Source organism: Python bivittatus, unplaced genomic scaffold (assembly GCF_059951505.1).
Source record: "Python bivittatus isolate LINGU-HERP-01145 unplaced genomic scaffold, Pbiv_v1 ctg000350_np1212, whole genome shotgun sequence".
Taxonomy (NCBI): Eukaryota; Metazoa; Chordata; class Lepidosauria; order Squamata; family Pythonidae; genus Python; species Python bivittatus.
In genome coordinates, this window is record NW_028277074.1 from 36,467,228 (window position 1) to 36,489,900 (window position 22,673).

The 22,673-nt window shown below is 34.0% G+C and overlaps 1 protein-coding gene across 6 annotated transcripts in view; it reads right to left on the reverse strand.

Moving 5' to 3' along the window:
* Positions 1-166: 166 nt before the first annotated feature.
* The window catches only part of TBL1X (transducin beta like 1 X-linked), a 130,952-nt gene continuing 108,445 nt past the window's right edge, over positions 167-22,673 (reverse strand). For all 6 annotated transcript variants that reach the window (XM_088144949.1, XM_088144946.1, XM_088144947.1 and 3 more), the window contains 12 exons: positions 15,510-15,789; positions 13,718-13,850; positions 13,287-13,428; positions 11,484-11,547; positions 11,275-11,372; positions 8,476-8,536; positions 6,715-6,836; positions 5,133-5,207; positions 4,273-4,400; positions 3,442-3,607; positions 1,403-1,504; positions 167-389 (listed from right to left, as the gene is read on the reverse strand). In XM_088144949.1, coding sequence (XP_088001075.1) covers positions 363-389; positions 1,403-1,504; positions 3,442-3,607; positions 4,273-4,400; positions 5,133-5,207; positions 6,715-6,836; positions 8,476-8,536; positions 11,275-11,372; positions 11,484-11,547; positions 13,287-13,428; positions 13,718-13,850; positions 15,510-15,789 — 1,398 coding nt within the window. In that variant the 3' untranslated portion in view covers positions 167-362. The remainder of the gene's footprint in view (positions 390-1,402; positions 1,505-3,441; positions 3,608-4,272; positions 4,401-5,132; positions 5,208-6,714; positions 6,837-8,475; positions 8,537-11,274; positions 11,373-11,483; positions 11,548-13,286; positions 13,429-13,717; positions 13,851-15,509; positions 15,790-22,673) is intronic.

The window sequence follows — 22,673 nt, forward strand, 5'->3', positions numbered from 1 at the left end:
ACTGTTATTGTTTTTGGCACAGCTTTTCCTCTTCTCTTTAGCAGCCATCAAAATGAGGTCTCAGAGACCTGACCTCAAGCAAACAGCAGGTTTAGCTGTTGATGGCCACCTCCTTGCTTGCCTCCAAAGGCTGTAGGTTCCTAGTGGAAAAATCCCCCCTCCCTAAGTGATTCTGTTGGTGAAGGTTGATGGACAAAACATTGCAAGCTCTTTTAGCCTGGGAGAATTGCACTATTTGTTTGAGTTCTGCTTCTGTTGGTTTCCCCCAGTCTTTGCCATTCTAGAGATGTTAAAAGTACATTTGAAGAGTGCTTCTACCTCCACATTCAATGCTGGTCCATTTGCAGTTTCTTCTAAAACATTTACTTTCGCAGGTCTAGAACACACACCTGGAAAACAGAAAAAGTGAACTGGGCACCAAATATGTGATTCTAAACTCTTAATGATGTTTGATAATTGTATTGCATTCAACTCTATCATAATAATGATCAAGATCACATTTGCATTTTCATAAAATGTTCACACTCAGTTTTAAATTCTGAGTATTGTAAACACTCTGATGAAAGAAAGGCTAACTGAAGTGTAAGGGCTGCCCAAAATCAAATCCTTACTCAGATTTTGTATGTATGCAAAAGCCTACAATGCATGCAAGGAATATCTTTATTTGAACTCGGCCATCAGATGCCATTCAAAGACTACTGGGTGTTTGGAGAAAATATGCATGAGAGTAACATATTTTTTAACATCAGATCTTTTGCCATCTCTTATGAAATACCACTAAACTTATCCAAAGGCAATAAAGGAAACTTCACTGATTTGTCAAAAGCTCTCAAGTAAAGAAAAACTATCAGATGTTAAAAATTGGAATCTTAAGAATCCCACGGGGTCAGAGATAATAAATCTCAGCTGTCTGAAATTCTGTTCTGTATTCTGTAACCAACTAATATCAGAATCTTAACATAGATATATTATTTCATTGCAGAGAAGAAAAAGGATGGATGGATGGAATCTATGTAGTACAGAACAAACTAATAAACCACAGTGTGCATGTGCTCTCTCTCTCTTGTGCTCTCTCTCCTCCTCCCCCCCCCCCATCCAAGATTTAAATCTCAGGCCTTTTCCTCCTGCCTTTTCAAGGCAAATAACTCTTGGTCATCCTTAATGTTGGAGACACCTGTTCCATGATTACTTAATGATTCTATCTAGGCTGAGAATGGTGGCTTCAGACTCACTAGCTTCAGACTGGATTTTATTTCAGATTTCCAACATATTTGAGTAAATGTCCATTTGTCTGAATTATGCCTTCTAACAGTGAGATCACTAATGTATCACAAGAAGAAATACTTGCAATGTTGAAATCACTCATTTGTGAGTAACTAAAAACAATCTGAAAAAACCATACCGATCCATCTGAAGCACTGGCTCCCACTTTGTCTCCTCTAGCATTCCAGCAGACTTCAAATATCCCACCGGTGCCTCTGTAGCTATGTACTAGAGTTCCACTCTATAAATTAATAAAACATCTTCATTCAAGGGGCAAATTTATATTATTTTGTTTGTAATTTTAATACAGATATCTTAAATAACACATTCATTTGTGTAAGTGATGCTTGTATTACTTTTGCCTCTATCTTATGGAGCAACAATTTGATCATTTGCATTTCCGAAGGTCATTATTTATACCTAGAATCTTGGTCATCCAGATATTTCACTCCTGGCTTCATTTTAAGCTATTGTTTGCTGTTACCGTTATAATAAATAATTTTGGCTTACAACAAGCCAAAATCTCCTATGCCCAAGTCAGTAGACAATGGGAAGGAAAGCAAGGAAGAGAACAATAATTATTATTCTTAAATCAGGCTAGGTTGTATTTGGGGAAGCTTATTTGCTTTTTTAGGACTGCCACTTCCATTTTTGTGCATTCCACTTCTAAATGGCAATAAACAGCACTGCTCATTTTTAGCACTTCCACTATCATAATTCAGCAGTTCAGTTGAAAGAACTGATGTAAAAATAGGTTTGGGGATGACAAGAGGATATTTAAGCCATGTGTTGCTCATCAATGCTCCAAATGGATAACTATATGTTGATGTCATTAATCTTGATAACAAAGAGATTTATTAACTATTAACTTACTATACAAAGTACCTTGGCCTTTACCTAAAGGTGAGTACTAGGTGAGTAGAAACTAAGATGGAATGTAGATAAAACCAAAAACTGAAATAAAAAAAATCACTAAGAAGAACTGAACTACTCTTAAAATGTAATTTTGCCTCTAGTTTATAAGAATGTGACCCTATCGCAAGAGTTCCAACCTACAAATGATAGCAGTTTCAGCCAGTATAAAAATGTTGAGGCTTGCCAAGAATTCAGCAACATTGGGCGAGTCACACCTGTAACAGACTACCTTTGCATTCTGAGCAATTTTTCTGGACTGATATCATTTCTTAACTGAAAGTTCACTTATCTTGAGTGAACTAGGAAGGAATGCAGCCAATCTCATTACCATCAAAGTTGCCTTTGAGAATTTGACTGAGAATCAACTTAAGAACAGTCCTTCTGGCAGATAAAAAGAGGCAAGAACGTTATACTTGGTTAGTTTTTGGACTAAATTCAAAATCTTTGACATGTAGTCTACCATGTCCAAAGGCATGCACATTAAACATGCACATTAAAGAGATTAACTGTCTCCATATGAAATTGTTTTTCATTTATTTTCCAACAAGCAGCCTATTACATGTTTTGGACCATAAACCCCACATTCTGTTGCTATGTTACATTATATAATATATATTATACATTCTGAATTTGGTGTCAGCTGGAGTTTAAAACACCTGGAAAGCACTAGGTTGCCTACTTCTAATTAAGCTCTTTGAAAGAGCATTGTTTATAACCTCTTTCAATTAATGAAAACATGAAAGCTAAAGGAAAGGACTTATTTCTTTTCTGCGCTACCCAGTGCTACAGCATGGATCGCACTGCTGGATTTTAGGAAAAGGAATAAGCTGTTTTTCAATTGTTATTTTGGGGCTATGATCGCAATCTTAATAGCAGTTTTATTATGGCATCCACTGTCTTATATTCTTTGCTTTAATGTTGATGTGGCTAGTTTTAAAGGGTATGCCTTAATGAAATTTTATAGTTTTATTGCTGAAAATCATTAGGAATGAGAGAGTAGGAATCCTGGACATATACTTTATAATTCAGTATCTTTCTACAGTATACTATATACATTCCCTCTCCTAGACAGAAGTATACTAGTGCTGCAAGACTACTAGTGCCAGAAATATTATTTTATTAGTCTATTACATTTATAGGCTTCTGCCACATTTTTTTATATATCAAGAATATTTATATTGTGTAGGACATACAATTACAAACAGGTTTATTCCAATTTAAAGAGCATTTTTAAACCCATATCTTACTGCTGCGGTGCCATACCTGGGTATTCCATATATGAACGCATTTGTCAAAGGACCCACTGGCTAAATATTTTCCATCAGGACTAAAAGCTACACTGTAGACAGGTTCTTGATGTTTTGTTAACGTGTGAGTACAGATACCTCTTTCTACATCCCACAACCGAACAGTAGAATCAAATGAAGCACTGAAGTAAAGATATAAAAACAATTTTTTTCATTGAGGATATTGCTCATGTGAGTGTTTAAAACATTTCTATCAAAGTTAAAATAATCCATTGATCATGTCTTATGCAAGGTTCTCTGGCTTCCTAGGCAAATATATGCTTGGTCTTATCTCCCCATTCCACTGCTGAAATTGAGATTTCCCAATGTAACAAGCTCATTGGGTGACCTATGGTTATCAGAGTAACAGCCCCTTATTAGCTCAGTAGTTATAAGTACTCAGTAGTTATAAGTAACCACAAACAGCATTTAGGTGAGCCATGAAACTCAAAACAGATAAATAAGTAGGCTTGGAGGAGAGGGATCAAGCAGAGTCTGCATCGCAGAAATTACAAAGGCTGCTAGAGGAAGAAAGTCATTTTGTGCTCAGCACAAAAATGGAGGTCTTTGTTCCTCCTCTGCCAGTTCTTAGCTGACAATGCTGAGAACATTTTTACAAGACATGCTTATGCTTCTAATATCCTATGAAGAATATAATGAAATCAATACCTATGTTTTGCTTAGTTGCTCAACTATGCTTAGTTAAATATAACTCAGAATACAGAATGCCAAGGGACTGGGAAGAAAAGCTGTGTTTCAAAGTGTGCTTGGTATAAGAATCGAAGGCATATCATTGTTTTGTTTTTACCTTGCCAACATAATGTTGCAGTTTGGGTTGCTGGTACCTGGTCCCGTTGGGCTCCATTTGATAGTGTAAATCTCTTTGTTATGTGCCTGAAGGTCATGTACACAAGTGTCTTGCTTCATACTCCAAATCTGTATAAAGGATCAAATGAATGGGGATAAATAAAATCTGTATTTAGAAATATTTTCTCACCTATGATGCAGGTCACTAAGAAAAAACACATGAAGAAAACTAGTCATTTCTGTTTTCAGATGGTTTTAATGACATTGCAAATACTTTGAAAACATTACAACTAATATTTTATACACTTCAATTGAATTCTTATAAATACAGTGGTACCTCGGGTTACGATCTTAATCCGTTCTGGGACTCTGGTCGCAACCCGATTTGGTCGCAACCCGAAGCAAATTTTCCCATAAGGTTCAATGTAATTACCGTTAATCCGTTCCGGCGTCCGTGGACCACGCATCAGGGGCGGAAAAACGGCCGCGGACCACGTGGCAGGGCGGAAAAACGGCCGCGGACCACGCTGCAGGGCGGAAAAATGGCCGCGGACCACGTGGAACGGGCGGAAAACGGCCGCGGACCATGCGGCACGGGCGGAAAAATGGCCGTGGACCACGTGGGACGGGCGGAAAATGGCCACGGACCATGTGGCACGGGCAGAAAAATGGCCGCAGACCACATGGAACGGGCGGAAAATGGCCACGGACCACGTGTCACAGCAGAAAATGGCCGCGGATCTGGTTCGTAACCCGAGGTAAATTTTTGCAGCGGGAGCTGGTCGCAACCCGAAAAGTTCGTTAGCAGAGGCGTTCGTAACCCGAGGTATCACTGTACTGTGCTAGGATTTCAGATCATACCTTTAATGTCATATCATCTGAGCAGGATGCTAGAAGCATACCAGAAGGATCCCATTTGATTGCATTGACCTCATTCTGAAATAAAGGGTTTATTTTTAAATTAGTGTGTATTCTCTATAAACAGGACTTTACTTTTAACAAACAATCAACCTACTTAAATTGAATTTATTGGAGCATCAAGTAAAAATATTCTGTTTTTTAAACTTGTAAATTTTATCAGAGAGTTTCTCAAACAGGGCAATAGACCAAATGTTATTGAACCATTTTTCAAGCAAAAGTTTATTAAGATATTTCCATTGGTAGATGACTAATTTTGCTGCTGTCAAATAACATAATAAGCCTAAATTTGGAGAAAATTCAATCTTTTGCTTGGTTATTGCTATCATTTTGTTAGACCTCCCTTTAAAATGTCAAGACTTTATTACATTCTCACTGCAGATGGAGGGAAGTTCCTTTTTTATTACAATCCATCCAGAGTTCATAATTTTGTGTGAGATGCTCATAGAGGTTAAATGTCAGTGAAGCAAAATATTAACATATTATTATTAGCACATTACCACTTTATGGGGATTAGTAGGATTTTATATGTTTTATAAATGAATAGCTATCAGGATGCACAGAAAATTTAAACCAAAATTGAAATTGCCTAATATAAGATTGCAGAAGCTGTTATATCTGCTGTTGTGTGTAATGTAATGTAAAGAGACTTTATAATAATTATTATAATAAACATAATATTATAATAATTATAATAATAAACATTATTTTTAAAAAAACAATAAAATTATAACATTTAAATTTATTGGATTTGCTATTTCACTGGGAAATTCTCTTGCATTCTCCCAATATTACGTTAGCTATCTTTTTTTGCAGTTTTCTTCAAAGGAAAAAAAAATAATTACCTCTGTACCCTGTTTTAAATCATCTCAGGGGAAACTGTTGCATACTAATTCAGGCCATTGGCTCACTATCTTAACATTGCCCAGGCTGACCAGTCAGCCTTTCCAGGCATCTAAGATACGAGTGTTTATCAATACCATTTATTGATAAAGCTTGTGCTTTATTAATATCCTATGATCTCATCTGACTATCATGAATTCTATTTAATGTTCTAATAAAAACAGCCTTTCTCCTATTGAGCAGGAAAGTAAAGCTATAAAAAACCAGTAAGAATTTATTTCAGTACATTCCTATTAATGTCAATAAATTTGCTGCCAGGAGTACACAGGATTAAATGTAAGACTGAAATCCCCAATCTATTATCTAATTTTGAAGTATGGATACTGCCCCGAAAGAAGGCAAAATAAGCTGGGGTAGTAATGGAGCACTCTCTCTTGGCTTCCTGTGACTGGACATGACCACCTTGGCAGCCAATTTGTGAATGAGGAAACTCCCACTCCCCAGCAACATGCTTACTATTTTCCATGAACACATACATATATTCTCAAAACTCAATATGTGCCCACCAGCCAAAGAAATTAGAAAGCTGTTGTTTTAAGAATACCATTCATATAGCATTCCTGAAATAATGATAAAATCTATGACTTAACGGCAATGTATTAAGATTATTGCTTAATTTTACCGTATGGCCTTGAAAGGTTTTGACTGGACGATCACAGCCAAGTCTGCATACGTGTATGCACATATCAGTGCTGCAAGAAGCAAAGGTAGTATTGTTCTGCCAATCTACATCCAGGGCTGGGGCTGTGAAAGGGGGACAGAAAGGGACCATTAGGAAATTTGACCAAGAAGCAAATTACCATTGCAATTGTTAATTTGATTTTATTACATATAGTATCCCAACGCTGTATTATTCTGATAGCATGACCAACATTATTCTTATACAGCACAGTGAAACCTTTATTTATCAGACCCTGATGCCACTGACTTGACATGCGGTGGATCTAATTTCCACTCTAATGACATTATCATGCAAATGGCATACATTAAAGCATAAATCCCTGCAATGCTCTGGGTTTTGATTCAACAGACGTTCCCGAATAATGGATACCTCTCCCAAATTAGTCTGGAAAATGAGGTTTAACTGTGCTTGCACTCATAAAACACACTAATAGCAAAGTTCCCAAGAAATGAGAGTTCTTCCTATCATCTTTTCAATTACTTATTGCCTGCATGAAATGTTTCATGGAACAGCCGCATCTTGGAGCCAAAGATGAATCGCCCAGGAATAAACTGAAATTAGGGTTTGCTAAGATTATAAAAATGACATATATTATAAAAATTGTATTCCAATGCATGCCAGGGCCAATATTTATTCAGAATTTTTTACAACCATACTCATCCAATGCTTTGAAAAATGAAACTGTTTTCATCTGGTTCTCCCTTGCCTCGAAGAAAAGAGAATTTTACTGAATTTCCCATAGAAAGAATATGATATTTTTTGTCTGTTCAGCTATTTGGTGGCTGAGGAATGTGTATCATTATTTTGTCTTTCCTAGTGCAGTCTTTTCTGCAACCTTCCTGGCTTCCAGATTTTAGCTAAACCCCATCAGGAAAGTTATCCTAAGAGGATTCCTCTCAACTATGCCTTAGAGGACTAGAATTATAAGGAACGGAACAAACAAACAAACAATCCTAAAAACATTCCCGCAAACATATTTTCTGTAACCTTGAAAATATACAGTAAGCTTTAAAGCACTATGAAATTAGATAATAATGTAGTAATAATAATATTAATATATATAAAAATACATTCTGTGAAATATATTCACAGAATAAAGCTTTTGGGAAACCATAGGATAGAGTTTTAGAACACCATCAGTCTGTACTAAAAGTTGTGGTGCTATACTCTATACTGAAATCATTCAAGATGAAATATCTACATTGACAATGGACTTTGCATTTTAAATTTCTGTGTACCAAACATCCATGGCAATTTATATAGTTTGCATAATGTAAGATGCAAATGGAATAATTTATGCAATTTACATGATGATGTTGCTACACAAATAGCATCATTTGTGTATATTTATGTCACTGGTATAGTGATATAATCATGTGACTGGCATAAATCACTACAATAATATAATCTCCTCTTTAACAGATAATTGGGAATAACATAATTCCCAGTGATCTGGTCTATCGACATTTCATTATATGGTAATATCCAAAATTGTAATCTCAAAGCTGTCTAACAAAGATTAGAACTTCTGTTCTTCTTATCAGACAAATATAATTAAGCAAACTAGGATGTAATAATCTAAATCTGTTTAATAGTCGCCTGTGACTTGTAATTTATTATGACAGGGTAAACTGTTTTTGCCATTTGTTAAATATAGCAAGAATAAAACATTTTTTTATAAAACAGCTGAAGGTTAATTACCTGAGTGGAAAGGGAATTGTTGTTTAGCTTCACCTGTATGAGCATCCCAAATTATTGTTGTCTAGGTAGAGAAGGAAGGACAAATGGAAAGAAAAAAAGATGTCAGTCAGCATTATCAGTTTTAAAGTCAAAACAATCCACAATAGTTATAACACTAGATAATATGGGGTCTTCGTCACATAACAAACGTGGCCATCTGTAAACTGGACAAAAGTTGGTCACAATAGTATTGTACATATCCAGAAAAGAAGATTGTGATGGCGCCACCATCTGATTAATACTTTCAACAGAAAAAGCATAATAGTTCTGCCAGATAATGTATTAGAAGCTTCAGACACAATAGCTTATATAAGTCACATCCAAATAGAGAATTTCAAACACTGCATTTTCAATATGGCTGGAAAGTGCAAGATTCAGGAAGGGTATGCATTTAGGAATGATAATGCAGAACTGGAACAGGTTAAAAAAAAAAAGGGCAACCAAAATGATTATGAGGTCTAGGAAAGTACATAGTAATTTAGGGCTTTTTAACTTGAAACAAAAAGAAATAAGGGGAATCATGACAAGAGATACATGAAATCAAGCATGTTACAGAAAATATAGAGAAATGTTTTCTCCTTATGTTATTAGACTTCAAGTTAATTCACTAAAATTAAATGTAGGGAGTTTTAGGACCAATAAAATACAATATTTCTTTAGACAACTAAAGTGCAGATTTGTTGCCTTTAATGTGGAGATAGCCATCAATTTAAATGGTTTCAAAAGCTGAAAATTTTCTTTTGTGGCTATTGCTAGTCTTGACAACTGCTGCCTAATCATACATAGCATGCTAAATTTCTGGAGAGACAAAGTGAGAGGGGGCAATAGCTGTCCTACTCACATTTGTGAACCTCAACATATTGTTAATAAAATAATATGCAGTAATTTTTAAAGAATAATACAGTTTGAAAGCAGAAATCTCATATAAAGCTACTGTATGTTTTAAGGATGTTTTGTTGAATACTGTAAGTCAGAATCAGTCTTGCATGTGAGTAAAGTGTGCATGGTTTATCTGGAAAACTCCTGATTTGTTTTTCTCTCCTTTTTAAATAATTCTTGCCTTGTACCTATTTGGACTAGGATTGGTAGATTGGTGTGCAGAAAAGTGAATTAGGACCAAGCTTAAAAAAACAAACCAACCCAAATAAGCATGTATTGATTGCACTTGACACATCACACTAAACCACATTTAAATCAGCAAGTCAACAATGAAACATGGTTTCAGATTAAATTATACTATTCCCAAATAAACCATGTGTCATTCCCAAATAAATAACGTGCTGATCCTATTCACACATTACACTAAGCTAAAAGAAAACACATTGTGGGTTAACATAATGTGTGATCCACCAAAATGATCGTTATAGTACACTCAAGTTTTAAACTGTCAAGTATGGTAGTGTTAGAAATTTATTCTGTGGTTCTAAAATATATCCATTTCTGAAATAACCAGTGACCAATTCTACTTTAAATATAACTTACTGATTTACTTTTTCTTTACTGAAAGATAATTCTAATAATTTAAGCTAATTTACATAGTTTGAATATGTACATTCCCAACACTTTCTTCCCCAAACAACATTAAATGGAGAGAGCTATGCAATAGCAGGCTTTTTATAATGCTGATCCCCCAGTTTTGTTTTTGTTTTACTTTCTCCTTAGAGGCTTTGCACTGTGCCAATCTTACTGTCTTTGTACTTTTGTTAACTTACATTTTCCTGTTTGGTTTGGGACTGGGCAGATACTAGGAAGAGACTCCTCCTGCAGCCTTTCCTTTGATCAGAATTTCCCAAGGTCAGAAAGCACTAGCAGCAGAAGCTAGCAGATAATTGGGAACTGATGGTGGGTGGAAATGAACTGTAACAAGGTGGATTAAACAATAGCTAACTTGGATACTGCCCCTGAGACTATAGGATTATCATCTAGAAGTAAATTTTTCTGATGAGATTTACTTTTTAGTACACTTTATCTTAGCCAAAAGGCCAAAAAGCTTCCATGCCTGAACACTTTGGAAGAGATTTTTCTAAAGCACAGTATGAACAACCCAATTCTGTGGTAAGTTACAGGAGGTTTCACTAAGTTGCAGAAAGACTGTTTATATGTGGTGCTCCAGCTGTTGAACACATTGGACATATCCTGCTTGATTATAAACTATACTCTGTAGCAAAATCTGATCCTTTCTTAAAATCTAAGATATACAGGGATACTCAGAATAAATTGTTATACTTTTTACAGGGGACATTACTAGGACTGCATCTCTTATATCAAAGACTATCCAGAAGAGAACTGACCACCTAGAACAAATTAGGATTGATTACAGGGGCAACAATATATAATGACTTTATCCTACTCTTTTCTTACTACCACTTGTATGGTTTCTTGACTTGTATGGTCAAATGACTAATCAATAAACTAAATGTTGTTTTTCAGTCACTAAAAAATAAATGTCTACTTGCATATACATTTATACAATTAATAACACATTTAAAAAACGAAAACAACTAAGAAACTCATTATTCCATTCAGCAAATAAAGGAGGGTTCAAGACAGGTTGCACATGGTAAACGTTTACCAAACATTAAGAGAGTAATCGTTTAGTTTAGGAAATTCAGACCATTTTGAAAATATCCCTCAGATGAATAAACAGAAATACCACTTAATTTCTAATAGCAACTGTTTCAAGAACTGAAACAGAAGCATGCAAAAACTACCAGATAATTAGATAATTGCTACTTGCAAGTTATAGAATTCAACACTCACTTTATCAACACCTGCACTTAAAATGTAATTTCCCTTTTTGTTCCACTTCAGAGCAAAGATGGGCCCTTTATGTTGCCCTAAGGTGCTTGCAAGATTTCCTGTGATGAATTAAAAAATAAAGTTAATGTTTTAAATAATTTGAGAATAGAAACAAATTTAGGATCACAAAAAATCTAATAATCTGGAAAATGTCATTTGTTTGGTCTTACCATCTTCTGTCCATATTCTTGCGAAGCCATCATATGATCCTGTAGCCAAGAGTGTTCCATCACTCTGTAATGTGCATAAAAGGAATGAGCAGATTTTTTACATGAGGCACAAGTCAGTTATGATCCAGTAATTAAAGTCTGTCTTTCAATAAGCAAAAGCAAATGCTTTCATGACAAAGAGTAAATTTCATTACCAGGTTATGCCAAAAATTAACAAGCTACATTTGACAACTCCGTGGAAACAAGCCTGTTATCAGAATAACTTAGCTAATACATACCGTATTTTTCCATCAATAAGATGCCCCCATGTACAAGACGACCCCCACTTTTCCAACCCAAAATTAAGAAATCAATATTTTAAAGATAGTGCAGAACACTTTTTTATTTAGTAATTAGTTAACATTTACCTGATACACTCGGTGGGAGGAGGTACAAACCGTCTCTCTGCAGCTCTATTTCCATGCTCTTTTGCATAACTGATTACATTCAATCACGAGTGAAACTGCCGATAGCTTGTCTCTGCAAACAGACTTCCTCTAATTGGTTTGTTCAGCATCAGCTGACGTCAGTTACATAAGGCTCGTGATTGGAGGAAGTCTGTTTGCAGACTCAAGCTATTTCGCTCGTGATTGGAGGCTAGAGTATCATCTTATAGTTGGAAAAATATGGTAATTATTTTAATGAGGTCTTTTAGCTGAACTGAGAGGGTTTACTCTCCAAATTTTATCTCAACATACTCAGGTTCTCCCTCCCTCTTCTTCCCAATACTCCTAATAAGAACTTTATGAACTCCCTTTCCTCAACAAGAGTTGATGGATCAAAATGCATATAACTATAATAGGCAATATGATAATGTAGTAAGTGAAAGCCAACATCTGGAAAAATTCATTTCTTTACATGAAAAATTTCATTCTTTTGATATTGACCATCTGATAAAATTTTACTGTTGCCTTGAAAATCTCTAAATACTGCTACATTGCCTACAAATACTGAAAAGGGATAACTGCTTGTCTGCAAGAGCATAAAATCTGTGCTCTTGTATTTCATACCTACTAGATATGCTGTATTTTTTGTATCTTAGTATAAGTGTTAATACTCCAGAATAACTGAATATTTGCTTTTTATTTTCATAGAATAATAGGTTATAGGTTTGTTTCACAAATTTTATGGATGTAATGTTCATAATATTATTTACTTTATTAACATTCACATGGATGCTTTATTGTAGTTTAATTTTAATTTTATCTTTCTATTTGCTGGTCATTGACCAAATGAAAGTATTTCTTTTTTATGTATTTTCTTACTCACTTTTTTCTAAACTACAAATTCCAAACATTATAACATTGAAAAATACAAGACTACAGGACAGATTTCTTCTGGATCTTTAGAAATATATTATTTGATTTACTACTTATATGAATTTTAATATTACATATGTATTTATTTTTGAATATATAAAAGAATGGTTTCCATCTACAATATTCCCAAAATAAACCGTTCCTGCAGAAAATATTGTGAAGTTTGAGTTTGTTCCAGAAGCACACTAGCCTGATTCTGATTATAAGGAGACTGTTAGCATGCACGTTTAAGATCACTGATGATGCTAGTGGGAACTATTGAACCATTCTCCAAAACACCTAGAAGACACCAGATTGCCTATACTTGTGCTAATGTAAAATACTATCAGGCTTGTAAGGAAAAATTGGAAGAGCTTTATATATACAAGCCAATATAATATAATAAAATAATATAATAAAACTATATTTTATACACAACCTACAAGAGTTTTATCTGTCAACTTACATTCCAGTCCAGTGATGTTACATCTTTATTGCTGGGGACATCATGCCCTCCTTCTCTTATGCAGTGCCTCAAAACTAGTTGTGTGGAACTACCATTGCTGTTTTCATTAAGATTCCATATTCTGGCAGTGGAATCACCAGATCTAAAAAGAATGAGTACATACATTATGCAGAGAGAAAGATTCCCCCCCCCAAAATATTGTTTTGAAAAAATATTATTAGATATTAGTAGAACATCCACTCCTCCTTATGTGCACATGCCTTCCTTCCAAGAAGGAAGACTATCTGCCAAATTCTATTGACTGTTGTTGTTAGAGTTGGGCAAGAATGAAAAATACCTGACCTAATATAAACCAGTTTTTAATGTTTTGTATATGAACACTGGCCATCAAATTACAGAACCGGTAATATATGTTCTAATCCTTAATTTACCCTGATGCTAGTAGATCACTGACAGGATTCCAGGCACAGATGAACACCTCTGATTCATGACCCCGAAGAACTGTTGCTTTATTAGAAGGAATTTCAACATCCCCATCAATTTCCATTGGTTTTGAGTGATTATCTGCAAAACATGCATAAATCTTATGTAAAATAATACTAGGCACAGTGATAACAGCGGCAATGAAATTCAAACAAAAGTAACAACACTAATAGGAAAATTGGATTAATCATAAAATATTAACTGGAAATGTTAAATTTTTCTCAAGAGGACAAGACCTTTATCCACTGACATTGAAGCACTTTAAGCCAACTTTCTATTCTCAGTATATGAGGACCACAAGAACCTGCGGTGCTTAAACATGCCAATACATTTTCAGCATGCTTATTTGGTAATAAACTTGTAGTAATTTGAACAGAAAACAGAATAGTGAAAAGGCATCAAGTAACATTTAAGGCTAAGGTGAGGGCAAAGTGTCTGTGCTTTCGGTCTTGGAGCTGAGAAAAATCTTAGAATGTCTAGAGTTCAAAGAAACCTATGCATGGAAGGCAGGCTTCCACAGAACTTAACTTCTGACCATGAAAGATGACCATGCCATCTTGAGGAAGAGGATTTCGAAAAAAAAAAAAATCAGCATCACATTATCATTACTCACTTTTCCTTTTCTCAATTATTATTTTTGAGCATGCAGAGTAAATACCACTGAATTCAGATATTATGCACCTAGTGTAATTAGCTGATGGTGGTTGCATAAATACAGACAGCCCCTACTTACGAACAGGTTACATTCCAAGAAGCTGTTCAAAAGTCTGTTTTGTTCACAACCAAGTAAAAAGTAAAAAGTAAAAAAAGAGGAGGCGGCAAGAGGCAAGGCAGCGGTGTGGGCAGAGGACTTCTGTTGCCAATGCAAGGAGTGAGCCACGCCCCACCGGCTCATCCCTTTGCCCAGGGAGCCACCATTGCCTCTCCTGCCTCACCCAGTGACAGAACATGCTGTGTAAACTAACCCTTTTCAGGAACTCCAATTCCAACGGAAACCTCCAACCTCCTGGAAGGTGGGAGAAAGTGGGAAAGGGTTAGTTTGCAGTGCACTGGCAACTAACCCTTTCCCTCCTTCTCCCAACTTCCAGGATCATCTTATTTGTATCAGCAAAAGTTCACAACTCAAAAGTTCATAAGTAGGAGACTATCTGTATAAATATTCTTTAGTCACATTAGTAAAATAGTAAAACTTAACATGCTGCATTTAAGAACAAGTTTTAAGCAAGTCATTTCTCACCATGGTAGGTACCAATATAATTGCTAATAGGATGACATTTATACTCTTTAGGTTAGTTGATTTTTGTTCTCATTAATGCATTCAAAATTGTGCTGCTAATTGCAAAGGATGCTGTAGTGAAAGACATTATATGATTTGACTGTTAAATGCTATTTACATATGGAACATTTGTTATTATATTGGGATATTTCACAATAGGACCCTTAATCCAAAAAAAAAAAGTGGAGATTTGGAAATAGTACAGAAATGAGGCTGGGGAAAATCACATTTATTACCATATTTTGTTCAAGGAAACAATGTGCAAATATGGGACCATCCAATGTTATTTTCCCATTATCCCTGAGCGTCAGAAATTCAGGAAACAGTCATTCATGCCTTTCTTCAGGAACAGAAATTGTACGTTTCTTTTTCTTTTTTTATGGTGTTAATTACAAATTACAGGTCTGTTGCATAAATTTCCATTTGATGTAACCATACCCATTAGAAAACATAGTTTAACTTACTTATTGCATGTGCCCCATTCTCCTCTCCATTCACAGTGGCTTCTCCAGTCTTTGGTGTATTTTGCTGTGGGACAGCAGTAGTAGTTGCTGTGGCTGTTGTAGTAGTTGTGACTGCTGTTGCTGTTGCTGTTGCGGCTGTAGCTATAGCTGTTGCTGCACTAGCTTGCTGCTGTGCTAATTTCTCCCTGAAAGCCTGCTGCCGGGTCTGTACTACATCAGGCATTACTGCATCTATCAACGATAGTGACTCTATAGGTCTGCCATCAAACACTGTACCATCCTAGGAGAGAGGAAAAGAAAAAGAATTAAGCCAGGCCTTTCCTGATAAACAGAATACAGTTATCAGGTAATCTGCAATCATGTTCTATAATTGAATCTATAGAATTTTCATCACTAACTTGCTCAACTACTACACAGCCACGAACAAAAGGTTTGAATGATTAACAAGAAAATAATTTATGAAAGAGAAACTGACAGACACATAGGAACAAGAGAAAAATATTCTAAGTTATCCTCAGAAGATATTGCTCAGAGTATCACATAAAATTATACTAACAAAAGTAAGACTTGATTCAAAACCTTTTGATCCAGAATCTTGATTTTACAAAGGTTGCATTTTGGAAGGTTCAGAAAATTCATTCCATTTCTTTATTCTAATGAAGATCAAACAATAACATAAGAAAATCCCTTTCTAGATCAGCAAAAGTATTTCTAGTCCAACATCAGATCAACCAGATAGCTATGTGGTGGGTTAAGTCTCCCAGATTTAAAGTTATACTTTGATGCTTGTTGTCTCATATGGATGAAAGAATGGATGACTTTACAAAACAAGAGGCTATTGGAATTAGAAGGACATGAGTTAAGATTTGGATGGCATGGATATTTCTGGTATGATAAAGTCAAAGCTAATATTGATTTTAAGAATCATGTTATTAGATGTTCTATATTGAGAATTTGGAATAAATATAAGGTAAGACTGTCTCCAAAAATTCCTCTGTGGTTGTCACCTCAAGAAGCTTTCGACAGAAGAGAAATGATGGTTAAGCAACCATGGTTGACATATGCAACTCTCTTATTATTTTCTGAAGGAGAACCTAACCTGAAGAGGAGAGAAGACCTAGAATTAGAAGGTTTTGCTCCCCAATGGTTTACGTATGCACAATTGCTGGAAAGATTTAAACTACAAAAATTATGAATTTACCACTGAGAAAACTGCATTTGAACATGTTTGTGTACTAATGATGAATATCTTATTGCTAAAATGTATAAATTTTTGTTAAAGATGAATTTGGAAGATGAATATGTTAAAGACTGTATGGTTAAATGGGCAAAAAACTTTGGATATAATATAATGTTAGACCAGTGGGAAAATATGTGGAATAAAGGGTTAACATTTACTCTTAATTATAGGCTAAAAGACATTTTTTATAAAATGATGTACCATTGGTATTTGACACCAGATAAATTGTCAAAGACGTATAAAGGTATCTCAAATGTCTGTTGGAAAAGTAATCAATGTGAAGGTACATTCTATCACTTATGGTGGACTTGCGAAAAAGCTAAGAAATATTGGAATATGATATGCACTTTGATTCAAAAGATTTTGACAACAGATTTGCAACTGAAATCAGAGACTTTTCTTTTAAGTATGATGGATAAACAAATGGAAAGACAACATGGAAATTTATTTCTTTATATGATAACTGCAGCGAGACTCCTATATGTGCAAAAATGGAAAGATATACAAATACCTACTGCTGAAGAATGGACATTGAAATTAAGGGCACTGGCTGAGATGGCGAAACTTACTGCTTTGCTCAAAGAGAGGGCATTGCCTAACTTGTCTCTAATTGAAACCATTCTTAGACTTCTTGCTTGATTCTCAAAAAAATCCAACCTTGATTTTGGGATTTGCTGATTGATGTTATAGAAATATCTTGTACAAATTATATGCATTATTCATATATGCAATTATATGCAATTTTTAGGAATCCTTCTGAATATTAGATTAAAAACTATTTTTTATTATGTAAATTTTTAGATATTAGAGTAAGAGGCGAATACATTCTCTATCTATACCTGTACCAAGGAAAGTCAGAAGCTACTCTTTTATTCTTTTCTCCCCCCGCTTTTTATTTTTTCTGTATTTTAACTTTTGTGGAAAACTTAATAAAATTTAAAATTGAAACAAAATCCCAGATAGCTATGTGGTCTATTAAAACGCAATGTAACTTTTTAACAGTAATTAGTATTAAAAATCATGTTACTCTCAATCTTGAAGAAACACTGCGTTGAGGCTTAATAGTTATTTATAGCTTAAGCCTCCATGAATTCCTCTAATCCTTTAAAAGCTCACATACATCTGCAGTTTATAACAGCAAACTATATTGTTAAATTCTTGTATATAATTGAGTAGATTAAAATGCAATAAATAAATAAGTTGCTCCCACCAACATGTATAACCAATACTACATTTTACTGTTTACTGCTTACATGCAGCTTGTTGATAGTTTATTTCATGGTTAATTGCATATTATGTTATAATATAAATATTTCAGTTTTTCCTCTGCCTCCTTTACAGTTGTGGGGTCCTTTCTAAGCTTTGCAGTACAGCTCCCAGTTAGAGAAGGAAGAATTAAAATCCCTTCTAAGTGCAGGGCATCTCAATAAAAACCATTAATTTGATTTATTAACATAATTTGTTATTTCTGAGCAACATAGGAATTATATGAATCATTGATGGAACTTGAGGATATTAGCAAAAGGCTTAAAGCAAACAAAACTCTGGTTCCCAATGAGTTTTCCAGTGTGTTTCATAAGACATTTAACATACAATTAATGTTGGACTTATATAATTTCTATAATTCTATTTTACAAGGGAGAATAATTTGTCATTCTTGGGTTGAATCTAGAATAATTGTCATCCCAAAACCAAGGAGAAATTGTGTGGCTATTTCAAATTATATGCCTATTTTATTATTTAACCAAGGAACTCATATATTTATATTATCAACTAGTAAACTCCATAAAACATAATTACATTAATTTGAATTTATATGGATTTATTAAGAGACAGCTGTTTGGAACCGAATTAGGCATCTTCACATCATTATACTTTGGAATAACTTTAAAAATAGCCTTTATTTTACTCAAGAAATATTAAATATGTTATTTAATCAGGGAATTAAATATGTTATTTAATATATTTAAAAAGGCGAGAAGAGATTTAAAAAATCCCTTTTAGGCAAACTCAGAGTTTAGAGTAACCAAGAACAGGATCATTTTCTTTATTTAAAAAGAGTATATAATGAAATAGCTTCACAGCACCTAATACAAAAATGTTCATCCATTAAGAACATCTAGCTTAAAATATTACTTATAGTTATAAATATTTCTAATATAAACTATTACCTACCAACTTTTGGATTTTTTATAAAGTACACATAACTTCCATTATCTGAGAGTGACAAGTAGACAGTTTATCAAAGTTTTTTTGGTTGATGAAAAGTATAAAGTCTTTCCATGTCTCAGTAAGGACTATAACTATGTTTGTTCTGTTTGATGGTGTAATGGGTTACTTTTTATGCTATATGCAATATACCAAGGCTTAATATACAGTAATCTAAGGATAACATTCCTTAGATATCAAGAAAAGAATCTTGATTTAATTTTTGAAAATAAAAAATTGAATTCTTTGTGGAATCAGAAATTATTAAGGTATGTTCTTAACAGAATTGAGAAAATTAATTGATATGAATTTTTCACTGGTATTATACCCCAATTTACTAGCAAAATTTTCAAAAAACACATCTCAGAAATGCTGGAAAAAATGTTGCAATGTTGGAACATACCAACATATTTGGTTGAATTACTCAAATATCCAACAGTTTGGAGAGCAGTCTTTTCAGAAATAAATAGGACCTAATTTTGTCTGGTAGACTTGCAAAAAAGCCAGAAAATTTTGGGTTCAAATACATACAGTGATACAAAGAATTTTAAAGATTAATATTCAGTTGAAATCAGAACTCTCCTTATTGGGACTAGTGGATAGACAATTAGAAAATAATTATGGAAGTTTGTCTTTATATATGATAACTGCTGCGAGACTATTATATGCACAAAAATGGAATGACTATGAAATATCCACAACAGGGAATGGCTGATGAAAATGACAGAATTAGCAGAGATAGCAAAATTGACTTGTTTAATTAGAGAAAGGACAATAACTACATTTATTGGTGACTGGAAACTCCTTATGGACTTTTTGCTGAAAAAAGAAAAAAAATGAACTTGAGATTTATGGGTTTGATGATTAGAAAGGTTAAACTATGGAAAGAAGGAAGTTAAGTTGTAACCTTAAAGTTTGAGGGTAAAATATAAATGTACTTGTAACTGTCGTTTAGATGACCAAAAGCCTTTTCCTTTTCCTTTCTTTCTATTTCGTTCTTGTATCCTTATGTTGGATCTTTCATATTCTAAATTAGAAATTATCTTAATGGAAACATTTGTGGACGTAGAGCATAAAATATAGGATCTTCAAATTGGTTTTATATAGTTCATTAAAAATCAAGAACCCACTGGAAAACACTTGATTTCAGTTTGATGTGAATCTTGTAAAGATGTATGATAAGTGGGAATATTTTAGGAAGGAGTCTTGAATTTTATGCAATGTCTTCATTTCTGTATTTTTGTTTAATAATTTAAGGAATTGTCATTAACTATTAAACTCTAAACAGGTTAGGGCTGACTGGATGACAGAAAGCAAAAGGCTTTATCTATTACTAATAATTCTAGCCAAGGTGGTTTTCTTGGTAGGAGACCGATATAAAAATCTAGGTTAGGATAAAAATAACTAAAACTTAAACAATTTCACCACTGCTAAATAAGCAGCCCTGAACTTAGCATGTTCATGAACTTACCATGCTAATTCTAATAAGCAAAACTGCACTTTGGACTAGATGACAGTTGCTAAATAAAGGAGTAAAAAACTACAATTTGGGAAAGCATCATTTAAATCTACAATAAACGAAATGCTTGAAAGATTAAAAGAAGTAAAAATATATAATTAAAATGCCTATTTTTATAAGAATAATTCAGATCCATTATATGTTCTAAGTGTGTTTATTGAAAGCAAATCCAATTTAATGACTTATGTTTGCTTAGGATGAAGGTTAATTTAGCTAAATGGGTTTCTGCAGGTGGCAGCATCTAGTTTATTTTGGTTAATTTTAGAAGCTAAGCAGAGACAATTATTGTTAGTATTTGAGTGGGGAACCACTTGGAAATTCCAAAACTATTAGATAGATTGAGAAATTTAAAAGAATGCTTGGAAGACAGCAATAGCAATCCAAGAAAAATGCATGAATACAGTCACCAGGATTTGAGCTTGAAACTAAACTATCTTTATCTTTTATCTAATTTAACTAATCTGAATACGTGCAATTTCTCATTTCTAGGGAATCTAAGAAATTTAGTGATGGGAGAATATCCTTCTGGCCCCAAATCCCTGTACCAATTAATTCTGAAAGTACAGAATATTAATAAAGAGTATCACATTGTTTCAGGGCCACTTACAGGAAGATCTCAAGAAGCCTATAGCTTGTCTTCACATTTATTTGTTTTCACATATTTGGTTCATTTATAGTGAAGACATAAGGCAATTTTATCCAATTTTTCATAAGGAAAATTACTCTCTGGCCAATTAATGTAGAATTACTGAGATAATTATCTGTGCCAGATACTTTCCTTCAACTGTTAATGAAATCTGTCCAGTGTTTAATATAACTTGATGATTTAAACATATCATACTTTTTATTTAACTGTTGTGGTTCTGTAGTGATTCCTTCAAAAAATAGCATCCTGTGGTTTCCTGCCTTTGAATTTACTCTGGAGATGAATGAAGAACATCAATACAATCTTAAGTCACCCTTTTCAAGGCATGGAAAACTAAGAACAATCAGAATTTATCCAACAAAGACTTTGGAATGCCAGTTCCATCCTAGCTCTGACCTTGACCTGACAAAATTATTATTTTTAATTAACCTATCACATTTCATTATGATTAGTAAAGCAAACAGCATATGCAACATCCCATGCCTTAAACACTCAGATATTTTAATAGGTATAATCTTCTGCTATTTAAATATTTTTCAATTGACAATACAGTAATTTACTTATGATAGTTTATGTAACATAGTGCAAGTAAAACCAAGCCAAATACATGACATTGAAAGAAAATGAATTATCTTCTAAGTGCAGTACAAAATAATGGTTTCAAATAAATGAACCTTGGCAAGAAATACTTCTTAACAATGATTTCTGTTTAGCACAGCTAACTCCAGAAGTCAAACAATACCAGAAGTCCATTGTGAATAGTTAGATTATTACATGCAAACTTTTGTTTGCAATCTAAATAAATAGCTGGTATCAAAACTTCCCCCAAGAGCCATGCTAAATGTAGAATGTGAGTATTACAAACATAGCTATCTAAAATAAGTGAGTTCAGGGAGAGATAAATCTATTTATAATATTTGATTCAGTATAACCCAGTATATTACAGATTGAATAGATTTTTATCTATAAAAGTGATAACAATAAGAATTTACATTCTTAGAACGGGGAATAATAATAATAATAATAATAATAATAATAATAATAATAATAATAATAATTTTAAAAAGCATAGGTGGGTGTGGAATGTTACAAATACACCAGAGAATTGAAGAAGAAAAAAGGGCATTGGAAGAATATCTGAAGGACAGTGAAGAAGATGCACTGAAGTTAGTACCTCATGAAGGCTTACTGAATACCAAAGAAACCAAACTGGCCTATAAGAAAGACCAAATTAAGAATAGAAAAGAGACATGGCAAGGCAATGTATTACATGGTCAAGACATAAAAAAACTAGCAGGCAAAGCAGGTAACAACAAGACCTGGCAATGGTTAAGAACAGGAAAGTTCAAGAAAGAGACAGAGGGGCTAATTCTGGTTTCAGAAGACCAAGCCTTAAGAACAAATGCAAATGAAGCCAGAATTGAGAAGACAGCAACAGACAGCAAATGCCATCTTTGCAAAGAAGCTAAAGAAACAGTGGTGGATCACCTAGTTAGCTGCTGCAAGATCGCACAGATTGATTAGAAACAACAGCATGACAAAGTACAACAA